We start from the raw sequence: 15,663 nt of genomic DNA on the forward strand, positions 1-15,663 counted from the left end.
GAGAGAGCTTGTAAATAATATTGGGATACTTGTTGTAAATAACTGTAAATATATTATGTTTAAATCTCTTTAAGTTTACAAAGTGTTTATATTATTTAATTTGAGCCTCACAACAGTCCTGAGGCAGAAGGCAGAGTTCATAAGGCTCAGGAATGCAAATTCTTACCAACTCCTAAATCCAAACTATGTCATCCAGAATACCGAATAAATCACTCAAAATAGAAATAAAAATATCAATCAGGCCCCGTGCTTATGTTGGCTTAACCAGCACGTTCTTTCCCCCATATAGGCAGGCTACACAAGTGATATCCAGTTACTCGAGGATTGTTTGCTTAAATATGGAATTTTATTCCATATTTGGAATGTGAAGAACGTGATTTAATTACATGTAGTGCTCCAACTCTGCATGTTTCAGAAGGCAGGAACATGACTCCTCAGTCACCATTGAATCGGTAGCATCGCATCCATTGCTTAGCATATAGCCTGTGCTGAGGATGTGAATACTTCAATGTATGTGGGGCAAGCTGAACTTCCCTCTGATGAAGCCCTGTCACCTCTGGGCATTACAGCAGTGTAACTGAGTGTTTCAGAGCACAGACTGTGGAGCTGAGAGCTGCTGTGTACCATCAAGTCAATTCTGACTCATAGTGACCCCGTGTGACAGAATAGAACTGCCCCATAAGGTGTCCTAGGCTGTAATCTTTACCAGGAGCAGATTGTCAGACTCTTTTCTCTCAAAAAGCAGCTGGTAGGTTCGAACAGCCAACCTTTCAGTTAGCAGCTGAGCATTTATCCATTGTACCACCACGGCTCTTTGGAGCTTAGACTGCCTGTGTTCAGATTCCAGCTCAACACTTATTAATTGCCTGACCTTGGGCAAGTTTCTGAATCACCTCTGCCTGGGTTTCCTCAAGTTTAAAATAAGGCAAATAATAGTTCCTGTCTCACAGAATTGTGAGATTAAATATGCATTATTAGATGTAAAGTGCTTAGAACAATATCTGGCACATAATTACCACTGTAGAAGTGTTGTTGTTATTAGTTTTGTTATTTTTACTATTACTTAAATAGGTATTGCAGTGTCTCCCTGCCTCTGAATTGTCCTCTTTGTTTCCATTACTGTACATTCCATGTACCTTCCCACAGATACCTTATTGACACGTTCTTTGTATTAATATGTTCAATTAGGTTACAAGCTAGCCTGAGACCCATTCTGTCTCTTTAAAGGACTTTAGCTGTCTCTGCTCATATCCATCATATGTTGATTTGTACTTTAATTTCCTAGGGCAACCTTACTGTTAATTTCTTAGGAGGAACCTTCCTTCTGATCATCATGGCCATACATGGACTGCCTTCAGAATCCCATAATTACCATGTATAGGAGTGATTTTAAGATATATAAATGTCTACCCATTTGAGAAAACAAAAGTTTGATGCTATATTTATTAATCCATTATTATCAAGGTACAATTGTGATACTCTCAGTAAGCATCTATGCCTTATGAAAAAGTTGAACTTACTTTAAAAGATCATGATAGAATAAAAAGTCTAATCCTATTTTTAGAATTTCCAGATGTTACCTGTTTTAAAAACTTATTGAGCTCACTATTCATCATGGTGAGTGAAAGTTTTTATATCTAATAGTAATGACTAATAGTTACTGATGCTACCTTTTAGTCAAACGCTGGACTGTAAATCAGTACAGGTCCCAGATAAAAGTTTCATTGGTAAACAAGAATAATGTAGTTAGTTTTTCATAATGTCACAGTTTTAATGTTAAATATCCTTTAAAAAAATAACGGTGATAGTGATGATTGATGCTTATAAAGTGCTTACAATGTACTAGACACTGTTTTACCATTTTATATATTTTAATTTGTTTAATTCTTACCACAACCCTGTGAAATATTATTTGTATTTTTCAAATGAGGAAACTGAGGCACAAAGAGATTAAAAGCTTTTCCAAAGCTGCACAGCTAGTAATAATAAAAAATAGCATCTAACACATAGTTCTTGCTGTGTGCCAGGCATTCTTCTTAAGTGCTATATTTGTGTAACCCTCACAACAGTCCCATGAGGCGTAGGTACTATTGTTGTCCTCCTTTTACAAATGAGGAAATTGAGTCGCTGAAAGTCTGAGTACCTGGCCCAAGATTGCATAAGGTAAATTAGTGGTGGAGCCACTTAGTGGTCAAGCTCTTAACTAGTGTGCTGTTTCTGAGCAAGAGATGGTCAGAGGATATTTGTTTTTGTTTTTAATGTCCTAAAATGTTGGCATCTCTGTATTGATCACCTAAAGATTACTTTCAATTTTTTCTCATAGGTGAAATTGTGAAATTGAACTTAGCGGTGGCCTAGAGGAGCAACTCTAACTTAACACCTTACCCAATTTAATATTTAGTGCTCTTTTTGTGTTAAAAATGCATTACTATTTTGATACATTTTTGGTTTGACAGAAGAGAGCTATTCTCACTCCCTGTTCTCTCTGGTCACATACTGGCTCAGCCAATGTCTCAACCAGGTCCATGTTGTCGAGATAAGGAAATGGGAAGTTGGCAGCTTTTGGCCCCCGTGCTCATCCAAGGATTACTGAGTGTTCAGGTTGCTTACAGGACATCCAAATGTGAGTGAGATTGGCTTCAGCCTGGCAGAGTAGGCACAGAGGCCCAAGGTCTCATCCTAGACCTGCTGCTGGCATGCCGTGGGATGCGCTGCCTTCTGAGGGCCTTATTGGCTCATTTTAAGATAAGGAGAATCCTGAGTCAACAAAAACATATGGAGCAGTTGCCGTGCCAGAGCTTTTACACACATTATCTAAATAAACTTTAATCATCACAACAACCCTGGTGAGGCTCTGTGAGAGATTAAACAACTTGCAAATAGTAGGATGGAACCATGATTCTCTAACGTGGTAGATTAGTACACATAATCTGAAAGCTATCTCCAGTATTAAATATATGTAATTCTATAATTTCATGTTGGATTCTTAAATGGGGCTATTTTTTAGAGGTGCTTATCTGTGCTTTGAATCTAGAATCTTTTTTCTGATCTTGCTACAAGATTTAACTTCCTCTTGACTTTTTAATTTCTTATATTTTAATATTCCCTTTTTAGTAATTTGGAAACCCTAGTGGCGTAGTGGCTAAGACCTACGTCTGCTAACCAAAAGGTTGGCAGTTCAAATCCACCAGGCGCTCCTTGGAAACTCTAGAGGGGTAGTTCTACTCTGTCCTATAGGGTCGCTATGAGTCAAATTGACTCGACGGCAATGGGTTTGGTTTTTAGGTTTTTTATAGTAATTTAATTAGATTTGCCATAGTCTCTTTTTATCTAGTATTTGAATTTTGTACATCAAAATGCACCTAATTCTCGATTATCATTTAACACTCTCAATTTTTTTTTTAATTTTTCAGGGTGATATTCACCATTTTAGACACAGGGTATACATAAGTGTTTATAGGCTTCTCTTATTTTTTTGTTGAAACATATTGTGAATTGAGTGACCTTTTTTTCTGTACCTATAATTATTAAAAAACAAAAAGAGTGAAACTGCTACTATAAAAATATAGCTAACATATGAAATTGTAATGGAGACAAAAAAAAAAAAGGGAAACCTTTTCTCCCTAAATACAATGTGATACTGTAATAGAAAATAATCTCTTGGTGATAAATTAAGAGGCTTTACCTACTTTGGAGACTAAAATAGCCCTTAGCTATAGGTAAGTTACCTAAACATTACTAGATATGGAAAGAAACAGGGTAGAAAACAAATTTTTCCAACCAGAAGGCAAGTAAGAACTTGGCTGTCTTTGAAAAGATAGAATTGATTTACATGGTATAGTATCCTTTATCAGAATACTGTTTGTCCTGTAGTGAATCGTAATAGTCTGAATAAGCACTGGGTAATTTTTTTTAGATGAATCATCCTTACCTAAAAAGAACTCTTGGGATAGATAAAAATTAGAATAGTAAGTAAACAGCTTCATTTGAGTCCCAAAGACTACTTACTTTATTAAGAGAGATGCATTTCCTTGAAGAGAGGAATTCATTTACTGTCAGCTGATGACCAATCTCTTAAATTAGGCCTCAACTCCCGAGCAAGGTGGTCCTAACTTGGAGGATTATATATGACTTGGTAAAGAGAAAGGATCTCTCCCCGTAAACCAGAAGCCTCTCTGTGGCCTTTCCTTAGGTGTAATAACTTTTTGTCTTACAGGTACATGCCAGTGCGATTCAATGGGGTCAGATAAATCCAACTGAGCATAAATTCCAAAATTCCAGAAAGATGATTAGAGCATATTCACAGTTGGATCTTTAGCCTTGACTCTCATCTCCACTGTATATTGATGTTTAACAATCTTAGAACGCTTGGGTCCCAAATTACAGTCCAGTCATTGTTCTGCTCGTTACTGGAGAAGATAAATTATTTCCTCACAATTCTTACTCTAATTTTCTTACTAAATTGCTAATAATTTCCTTAAATCTTTTACTGATCATCAAATATCATTAATACCTAGCTTTGGAAGATGCATTTAACCCATAATTCTTCCAAAATTAAACCATAATTTTAAAGACCTGGCTATCCATTAATTCATTCTCTACCAAGTAATTGTTGAACACTTCCAATGTCCAGTTTCCCTTTTCATTCCTTGTAGTTCATGAAAAGGGGCATTAATGTCTCCTCTCAAACTCAGACAAATTAATAGCTGAGAGTACCAAAAAAATAAATAAAAATTACTGTTGAGTTGACTCTGACTCTTCCCAACTCCATGTGTTTCATAGTAAAACTGTGCTCCACAGCATTTTTAGTGGCTGTGATCTTTTCAAAGTAGATCACCAGGTACCTTGCTTCCAAGGTACCTCTGGCAGAATTTAAACTGCCAACCTTTAGGTTAATGGCTAAGTGCTTAACTGCTTGTATCACTCAGTGGCAAATTTATTTAAATTGGTTAGTTTATGTACACCTTGGAGCAACAAAATCAGATGAAAAGTGATATTGTATCATTGTCAGTACTTCATATTTTTTTTCAATTGCTGATGACATTAACTTTGATCACTTCGTTAAGGTGCTGTCTGCCAGGTTTCTCCACTGTAGTATTTTTCACTTTGTGATTGATATGTATCTTAGAGGGAGATACTCTGAGACCATGTAAAGATTTTTTTCCTCAGACTTTTAGCTACTAATTTTAGCATCCAGAAACAGTAGTTTTAAATGTTCTGAATTCAAGAAACAATAGTAAAATGTACAACACATAATTTGAATATGGTGAATTATGAATTATTTTAGAACATAAGTTACATTGCTGATGATATGCAAAGAAATAATATGAAACCAAATAAGAAAACCTTATAAAAATTCCCAGAACCACTAGGTAAAACTTAAATAAAATAAAGTACAATCCTAATATAATTTCTGGTTGACCATTCATTAGAAAAAGGAACATAGTATAGTAAGACTAAAAAAAAAAACAAAACTAGCTAGGAGGCAAATGGAGCCCCTGGTGGTGCAGAATGTTAACACATCAATGTCATCAGTCAGAACAAGGCCAGGGGCCATGAAGAGACCGTCAGTTGCTCATATGCAAGTTCAAGTCAAAACTGAAAAAAATTAGAACAAGACGAAGAGAGCCGAAGTGCAACCTTGAGTATATCGCACCTGAAATTAGAGACCATCTCAAGAATAGATTTGACACGTTGAACACTGTTGACCAAAGACTACTGATGACCAAAGACCAGATGAGTTGTGGCATGACATTAGGACATAATACATGAAGAAAGCAAGAGGTCATTAAAAAGGCAGGAAACAAGACCAAAATGGATGTCAGAAAAGACTCTGAAAGTTGCTCTTGAACAGTTGAGTAGCTAAAGTGAAAGGAAGAAATGAAGTGAAAGAACTGAACAGAAGATTTCATAGGACAACTGGAGAATACAAAATAAAACATTATAATGACATGTGCAAAGACCTGGAGATAGAAAACCAAAAGGGAAGAACATGCTCAGCATTTCTCGAGCTGAAAGAACTGAAAAAAAAAAACTTAAGACTCGAATTGCAATATTGAAGGATTCTATGGGGAAAATATTAAATAACACAAGAAGCATCAGAAGAAGATGGAAGGAATACACAGAGTCACTCTACCAAAAAGAATTGGTAGATGTTGAGCCATTTCAGGAGGTTGCACATGATCAGCAACCAGTGGTACGAAGGAAGAGGTCCAAGCTGCACTGAAAGCGTTGGCAAAGAACAAAGCTCCAGGAATTGATGGAATACCAATTGAGATGTTTCAACAAATGGGTGCAGCACTGCAAATGCTTGCTTGTCTATGCCAAGAAATTTGGAAGACAGCTGTCTGGCCAAGTGACTGGAAGAGATCTGTATTTATGCCTGTCAGCAAAGCTGTAACCTTGAAGACTAAGGTGCACCTGACCTAAGCCATGGCATTTTCAGTTGCTTCCCATGCATGAAGAATTGATAACTTTGAATTATAATGTTGGTGAAGAATATTGAATATAGCATGAACTGCCAAGAGAATGAACAAACCTATCTTAGAAGAAGTACAACCAGAATGCACCTTAGGGGCAGGGATAGTGAGACTATGTCTCACATACCTGGGACATGTTATCAGGAGGGAACAGTCCCTGGAGAAGGACATCATGCTTGGTAAAGCAGAGGATCAGCGAAAAAGAGGAAGACCCTCAGAGATGAATTGACACAGTGGCTGCAACAGTGGGCTCAAACATAACAATGATTATGAGGATGGTGCAAGACTGGGCATTGTTCCGTTCTATTGTGTATAGGGTCACTATAAGTCAGAATCGATTTGATGGCACGTAACAAAAACAACAACATGATTCTAAAGTAGAGATAAAACATACATATACTACCAATAATAAATATTTTAAACATACACCTTAGCTATCATCATCATCCCCAAAACTGAAGTATTTTTTAGCACCCCACGTTCTGGGAATTATCTTAAATTACCAGATTATCACTGAGTCCTTAACCACCTGCAGTGTTAGGTGGGAGCCCTGGTGGCACAGTGGTTAAGAGCTAAGGTGAGGTACAGCTGTTAATCAAAAGGTCAGCAGTTCAAATCCACTGGCTGCTGTCCAGGGCAAACTGAAAACATAGTTCTAATCCCTGTAGGTTATTATAATTTTAAAATAAATCACATGGCACATGTGCATAGAAACAAAATATGTATATCTACGTTTCAGCTAGTATCTATAGTATTTGTTAACCATTTTTGTCATGTGCCATCAAGTCACTTACAACTCATAATGACCCTACATGACAGGGTGGAAAGAACCCTATAAGGTTTACTAGGCTGTAATCTTTGTGGCAACAGATTGTCAGGTCTTTGCTTCGTCAGAGCAGGTGGTGGGTTTGAACTGCTGACTTTTTGCTTAGCACCTACCATTTAACCACTGCACCAGCAGGGCTCCTTAATTTAACCATAACATAGTGGAAAGAATTTAAGCTCTGACATTAGACAGATCTTGGTTCAAAACTCAGCATTGAGTTTTACTCATTTGCTCATTTGTACATTACAGATTATGCAATTTAAGCCTGATTCCTGTAATGCAAAATGGAGGAATAATGTACTCTGAAGGGCTGTTGTGAGGGTTAAATGATAACCCATGCAAAGTGCACGTATATATATATAAAAAGCACTTAATAAATGTTCATTTTCTTTCCCAGTAATAGTAAGCAAACAAAGCAGGATTTTAGCATATTTGTGCTAAAGATGGAAAGGTCCTAGCAGGTTGTAAAGAGTCCAGGACCAGTGTGACTAATTTTAAGATGGACTTTTTTAACATTTAATATATAAAGCTTTAAAATATCTCAGTGCTGTTGGTTGTTGTAAAAATAAGCAGCACCTTTTTTTTAATATGAAAGTGTCAGTTACGGAACATGCCTGATCCTTTTATGAAAACTTTTAGAAACACAGTAAAGAACAGAGACTAATTCAACAAATGCCCACTTCCCGGCCACCCAGAACTAACAAACTCCAGCTCTCTGTCATATTTGCTTTAGATATTTAACTTTCCTCTTAAAAAAAAGATTAACATATTTCCAATAAAACTGAAGCTCTTGTGTACGATTCCCCAGACCCTTTCCTCTTCCTTCCTCCGTCGGCCCTTCTCACTCATTAACTCAGGTGCTTCATCCAGATAAGGAGCATAGTAGCAGACTGGGGACTACTGACTTTAATTAAACATCTTTCTGGTTTGAACAACACTGTTATTTACAGAGTCTCACGTTATTCTAGCCAGTACTTATTTTGAATGAGGTTAAAACCGTAAAAAAGACTACCACATTTTTAATTCTCACATCCAAATTCATCTGTCAATAACCAAAGCTTCCCATTAATCTGTAGCCATGCCCCAGCTTCCAGACTTGTTCAGAAGAGCTTGTATTATACAAAATACATGTCTAGAAAGAATAGGGATTAAATCTTATTATAGATTTTATATACAATGATTAACAGGGTCTGGTATCAGATAGCTTTGTTCTGTTTTTGTTTATTTGTCTGTTGTTTTTCTTTTGTTGTTGTTTCCTAACAGCTTCATCACTGGTCCAGCTGTAGTCCCAGGGTACTTCTCTGTTGACGTGAATAATGTGGTGCTCATTTTAAATGGAAGAGAGAAAACAAAAGTCTTTTACGCCACCCAGTGGTTACTTTACGCCCAGAATTTAGTACAAACTCAAAAACTCCAGCATCTTGCTGTTGTTTTACTTGGAAATGAACATTGTAATAATGAATGGATAAGCCAGTTCCTCAAAAGAAATGGAGGCTCTGTTGAGCTGCTCTTCTTAATATATGACAGCCCCTGGGTTAATGAAGTGGATGTTTTCCAGTGGCCCTTAGGTGTAGCAACGTAAGTACAAAATGTTACTTCACATTTCTAGACTCTCAGACCTGAATTTCTGAATCAGGAAGATTGTGTTTTAAATTTGCAGAATTTTTTTTTTTTTTTTGTATCATTAAGGACAGGTACAATCGCTCCTGGAGGCAAAAATATGCTTTGGTCTTATGCTTCAGTGGCAATAATGATATTTTGGAGTATTTTATCTTTTTATGACAACACATGAGCAAAATTTCCTGTTCCTGTTTTAAAACCCCAAGGCATGAGGTGAATTTTCAAGCTTATCAAGAGTGTTTTAAGGAGATGCTTAGCAGAGAATGGCAGACGGACTTTCTTAAAACAGTTACTGAATCTATGTAATTTGAAAGAAAAAAACAAACCTTTAATAATACTGCCTTTAAATCTTATTTCGAGGGCAGTAATATTAAAAGCACACTGGGCCCTTGAGTTTGGGAGGATTGTGACACGCTCAGATCTGCCACTAAGACTGGTTGAATTTGTGCAAACCTAGTATGTAAAATGAGGGGTCAACTATGTGATAGCTAAGGTTTCTCAGTATATTTGCTATATGTAAAGTCTGTCTCCAGCTATAAAGTGGAAAATATATTTCATATCTTTCTGTTATAGCAAGGTTTTAATTTAGAGTAAATTGAACTTAAGAGTAAGTTGCCACTAGTATATAAACTTCTTGAGGGCAAGAATTTTTGTTTCTTTTCACTGCTCGATCCCCAGAACCTAATACAGTACCTGGCATAAAGGAAGAACTCAATAAATATTTGTTGAGTGGATGAATTATGAAAAATCTCACTGACATGATGGGGACTTAGACTGGTGCCTAGTTGGCTACACAAATGTCACCTGGGAAGCACATTGATAAGACATATTCTTGGCCCAGCACCCTAAGATTCTGGCTTAGAAGGTTTGACGTAGGGCCAGACAAAAAGATTTTTGTTAAGTACAGCTAAGTTTAAGACCTTCTGAAAAAGCTGTCTCTTTGTGTAGAGCCCACATTTGTGAAATATTTTGAAAGAAAAATTTACTATTTTACAGTAACTCTATACAGTATAAGACAGAAACTCTTTGCAATTCCGGTGTTAGACTAGGCCAATATCTTCCTTATGGATCAATTCTCAACTGGGGACAATTCCCGTCCCCCACCCCGGAGACATTTGGCAATGCCTAAAGACATTTTTGCTTCTCACAAAATGTCAGTAACGCCAAGGTTGAGAAACTTTGTTATAGATGGTTATGTAAAGCTTTTCTCTTACGTGAAAGGTGTATTTCAGACCCACAATTTGATCTCTGTTATTTCCAAACCCATTTCAACAGGCCTTTCCTGTATGTTTTTTTGTTGTTTCAATCTACTGAAAAAGCCCTTGGAATTAATTTTTCAGAACTCTTTGCTATAGCAATATGTATTCTGTAATCTTTCCATCTCCTAGCTAAAACATTATGATCATGATCATTGTGAATGTAGGTGATGCTTTTTTTACTTTAAAGGTCCTGAATTCAACCCTGTGTAACATTTGCAGGTGAGTAATGGAAGTTGATGAATGTAAACACCAAAGAGGTTTAGGCACGTAATCTCGTGGCAATTTTGTGAAATGTCCATGCAAGATTCCTTTTTTTTTTTTAACTCAGTAGATCCAGGGACTTTTCCAAAGTAAGCATGGAAAATTACAAGTTGGGGTTTAGAAAATAATATTTTAAAACTCTTCTCTACATCACCATGCTTCCTAAAATGTTGAATTTTGAGAATTTTGCCAGTCCATTGGTCATACATTGTTAACTCGTGTGCTTACCTTTTATAGATACAGGAATTTTCCGGTCGTGGAGGCAAGTTGGTCAATGTTACATGATGAGAGGCCATACTTATGTAATTTCTTAGGAACTATTTATGAAAATTCATCCAGACAAGCTCTGATGGACATTTTGAAACAGGATGGGAATGATAAGCTTTGCTGGGTTTCAGCAAGAGAACAGTAAGTTCTATGTTTACTTGATTCATCCATTTCATTCCCTTGTCTGAAAGTCGCTTTTTGTGGCAGCACAGAAGGTCTCCAGGGAAGCATTGTTAACTCCATTAATATCGGTCTCTCCCGAGAAGTTACGTTGATAACTAAAGCTGTGAAAGAAATACAATAGAAACTGGGTGTATACATTTAAAACAGGGAGAATCTTCTACACAGGCAGCCCCCAGGATATAAACGAGATCCGTCCCTAACTGTGCCTTTAAGTCGAATTCATAAGTCGGTAACAGGTGCCTATGGTTCCTATTTAGCCTTACTTTAGTGCAAGAAAAGGCCCGAAGCCTTTTCAGTGGTCTAAAAGCAGCACATGATTGTGATGAAGAATTTGTTGCAAGTAGGGGTTAGTTCAATCATTTCAAAATGAGGGCAAATTTACATAACATTAAAGGGCAGGTACAAGTTGTCTGTAAGTCGATGTTCATAACCCATGGACTGCCTGTAGTTATAATTCATACAGTTGAAGAGGAATACTAATACCTGTCATATGCCAATTACTAGGATGTCCTCAATAATATTTGTTAGACTTGATATACAGGACCATATGAATGCCACTAAGGTCTTAGGTTCATCCCTGAGATGTTCGTCAGACCAGCCCAGTACACCAAGACTCAAAAGCATTACTCCTCACACCTTCAGGAACCTGACACCACCCTGGAGACAGGGGCACATGTTGGTCTTTGAATCCCAAGATCTAACATGGTACTTTGCACAAGGTAGGCCTAGAATAAATGGTGAGTGGATGGAAGGATAGATGGATGAATAGGATTAAAGAGATTTCAGATCTTAGTTGACTTAGCCAACAACTAGAATTGTAAACTTTCTTTTTTTACATGGTAATCATTAAACAGGTATTCATGGAGTAAAGGAAGAAATTTTGGAATTCTTCATCTTATTTTTAAATAAACAACTGGAATTTTGTATATATAAAGCAGAGTCATTAAAGAAGTGATGCCTAAAAAATATCCTTCTAGATCTAGAATTTGTTTTTTAATTGTAGCAGATATGCTTTTCTAGAATGGATAACTCCCAACTCTGTTGTTAATGTAATTATTATATTCAGTCAGTCAACAAATACTTATCAAGCAACTACTGTATGCCAGGAACTGTCTTAGCTAGTAGGGATACCACAGTAAACAAAGCTGTCAAAAGTCCATGTCATCTTGGCCCTTAAATGCTTGTTGGAGAAGACAAATAAAACATATTAAGTGTCAGAAGGTAATAAGTGCAGTGTGAAAAAGGTAAGCAGAGAAGGGGTACAGAGAGGGCTGGAGATGGGGCATTATTGCTGTTTTAGCAGGGCAAGGAAGGCATTAGTGAGAAGGTTACATTTAAGCAAAGATCTGAAGAAGGTACTGGGATGAACCATGCATATATTAGGGAGAAGAGTATTCCAGGCAGAGGAAATAGCAATGCAAAGACCCTGAGGCAGGAGCATGCTTACCGTGTTTGAGGAACAACCAGGGGCCAGTGTACCTGGAGTAGAATGATGAAGACAGTTTAACATAACAAAATTCATTGTAGGAATAGAATTATTCTAGTAACTCCTCTCAGTGGAGCCTGGAGGTGGGGTAGGTGCCCTCCTTCCTTTTCATTGCTGCTTCCAGACCATTTTCTTGTCCTTCCTAAAACCCCCAGTTTTAAATCTTGTGCCAGCAGAGAAAACCAACACTACCGAAGTCTTAATTGTAGGTGATTTCCAAATCTTCGTAGATGGTCCCTCCATCACCTTGGTCTTGCAGTTCCTTTGCCTCCTCTCCTCCAGTGATAGGGGCCTCCTTCTGATCTCAGCCATTCACTTTAGTGGTCATTTCTTAGATTGTGTCCTTACACATAACTGCAATGTCTCCGTAATCTCAAATTCTAACATTCCTCTCTATAACCCCCATTTCCTGTCACTCAGGCTTACTCCCTGTAATAATCTGACGCCAGCAATCCTAGTGGGCCTTCAAGTCCATTGTTGCCACCACCTTTTCCTTGTCCTTTGCTCTGCTCATGTCTTCACGCTCTTCTTTACCCCACTTACCTTTCATAGTCAATCACAACTGCATATACTTTCAGCTCCCTAATCCGTCAAACACCAACTCTGGTTAAATCCAGCTCTCTACCGGCTCCATACTTGCACCCAGGCAGCTGAACTTAGTTGAAGAAAGGTGCTAATCGATTTCACTTTAAATGCATGACCTTGAACCTCAGGTGCCCAGCAGTCATACATTTTCCTAGTCCATGTATTCTTCCGCTTCCATAAAAGACTGTTTCATGCCTTCGTCTCTAAACCCTGACACCTTTTCCCCCAACTTCTCATATCTTATGACTCTGTTTCTTATTTCAATGAGAAAATAGGAAAAGTCAGGAGAGAACATCTAGCTTTCTAACTGGCCTTTCAGCCTCTGCCCTTACTCCTGTGCAGTCTATTCTCAACACAACAGCCACATTGATTCTGATAAAATACAAACCAGTTTCCATCAAGTCAGCTTCGACTTGTGATGACCACATGTGTGTCAGAGTAAAACTGTGCTCCTAGGATTTTCAGTGGCTGATTTTTTCAGAAGTAGATCACCAGGTCTTTCTTCCAAGGTGCCTCTGGGTAGACTCAAACCTCCAATCTTCCTATTAGTAGCTGAGCGTGTTTACCATTTGCACCACTGAGATACTCCCTAATAAAATATCAGTTAGATCATATCACCCCTTTGATCAAAACTCTACATGATAGGGCCCCTTGTGGCACTCTGGCCTCATCTTCTGCATCTTTTTTTTAGGGTCAGGATTAAGTGAAGTTTAGGGTTTGCAGCAGGGTTAGTGTTACAGTTATGGTTATGGTTAGAGTTAACTTTAGGGTTGGAGTTGGATTTGTGGTATGAAATTAGGTTTAAGGTTAATGTCAGGTTTAGTGATTAGGTTAGGGTTAAGTTTGGGGTTAACATTAGGGTTAATATTAGGCTAGAGTTATAAGTTTATGGTTAATATTAGGATAAGGTTTGGGTTAGAGTTAGGGTAATGGTTAGCTTTAGGGTTAGGGTTAACATTAAGAATGGTAATAGAGTTGTGTTTCCAGATAGGGTTAGGTCTGGGGTTAGGGTTTAAGGCTAGAGTTAGTTTGTTTTTTTTTGGGGGGGGGGGTTGTTTTTGTTAACTAATATTTTATTGTGTGTTCGGTGGTTTACACAGCATTTTAGGTTCTCATTCAACAATTCTTACACAAACTGTTCAGTACTATTGGTTATATTGTTAACAATGCGTGAATATTCTTATTATTTCTGTCCTGGTTGTTGTGTTTCCTTTAGTCTAGTGTCCCTGCCACCTTACATTCTCATCTTTGTTTTGAAGTAACTTGACCATTTGATCACATATAGGTGATTCTCATCTTCTACATCTTTCCCCCTTGGTCACCTTACTTCAGCCATCCTGACTTCCCTGCTGTCTCTTGAACATGCCAAGGAACAAGAGCCTTTAGCTGTCTCGTGGCCTTTAGCTGCTCTACAGTCTGTCCTCCCCTTAAATTGCTGCATGGTTTGCTCCCACATCGCCAGCTTGCTGCTCACATGCCCCCACAATGGGACTTTCCAGGTCACCTATTTAAAACAGCACCCTATCCCCTTGGGAACTCCCTCCCCACTTCTTTGCTTTATTTTTCCTCCCATCACTAATCCTTTCTAAATAATTGACTGTTTTGACTTGATTACTGCCTGTCTCCACTAGTAGAACTAGGATATAAATTCCATGAGGGCAGGGATTTGGAGGGTGGTGGCTGTTGGGGTGGAGAGAGTACCGAGCACTCAGAAAATACAGGTGAATTAATATTATTTGTTGACACATTTTATGGTGACGCTAGATTTAAAAAAACATGAAGCTGTAGATTTTTCAAGTTTAGGATTCTTCAATATTTTCAAGAGGCCTATTTAAGCAAGATTTCAGTTCTTTCTTTTGCCTGTCATTTCTGTAATGTGTTTATCATTTCCTGTGATGGACATTAAAAGATAAAATCCTTTCTTTCACAGAAGATATGCTTAGTAAAGTAAAAACTAAAGTTGTGTTTCTGATATTCTAGGTGGCAGCCTCAGGAAACAAATGAAAGCCTTAAGAATTATCAAGATGCCCTGCTTCAGAGCGATCTCACGCTGTGCCCAGTAGGGGTAAACACAGAGTGTTACAGAATATATGAGGCTTGCTCCTATGGCTCCATTCCTGTTGTCGAGGATGTGATGACACCTGGCGGCTGTAGAAATACGTCTGTTTACCATAATGCTCCTCTGCAGTTGCTCAAGTCCATGGGCGCTCCCTTCATCTTTATCAAGAACTGGAAGGAACTTCCTGCTGTTTTGGAAAAAGAGAAGACTATAATTTTGCAAGAAAAGATTCAAAGGAGAAAAATGTTACTTCAGTGGTATCAACACTTCAAAACAGAACTAAAAATGAAGTTCACTAGTATTATAGAAAGCACGTTTTTAATGAATAATAAAGGTTAACTCTTAATTATCTTTTTGAACTAAGGTCTGATTTTTTTTTTCATCATTTCTAATACTGGATGTGTGTGTGTGTATAAATGTTTTTAAGGTACCTTCATAAATACTAGATGATATAATGTTGACTGAGCACTCCCCTATTGGGCCACTCCTGTGAACAAGCTGAAAATGCAGTTAAAACGTTACTCAAACTCATTTCTACAAAGTGGAATGATTGAATGGTTCTCACCTCTTCTCATCCAAGAATACTCAATCTAGGGAAGCAGCATTGTGTTGCGGAAAGACTGGGTTAAAACCTTGCC

General features: G+C 37.7%; 1 protein-coding gene across 1 annotated transcript in view; it reads left to right on the forward strand.

Moving 5' to 3' along the window:
* The window catches only part of RXYLT1 (ribitol xylosyltransferase 1), a 28,781-nt gene extending 13,417 nt beyond the window's left edge, over positions 1-15,364 (forward strand). The window contains exons 4-6 of the mRNA XM_049884961.1: positions 8,569-8,883; positions 10,683-10,853; positions 14,947-15,364. Of these exons, the coding sequence (XP_049740918.1) occupies positions 8,569-8,883; positions 10,683-10,853; positions 14,947-15,364 (904 nt within the window). The remainder of the gene's footprint in view (positions 1-8,568; positions 8,884-10,682; positions 10,854-14,946) is intronic.
* Positions 15,365-15,663: the final 299 nt, after the last annotated feature.

Source organism: Elephas maximus, chromosome 4, assembly GCF_024166365.1.
Source record: "Elephas maximus indicus isolate mEleMax1 chromosome 4, mEleMax1 primary haplotype, whole genome shotgun sequence".
Classification (NCBI taxonomy): Eukaryota; Metazoa; Chordata; class Mammalia; order Proboscidea; family Elephantidae; genus Elephas; species Elephas maximus.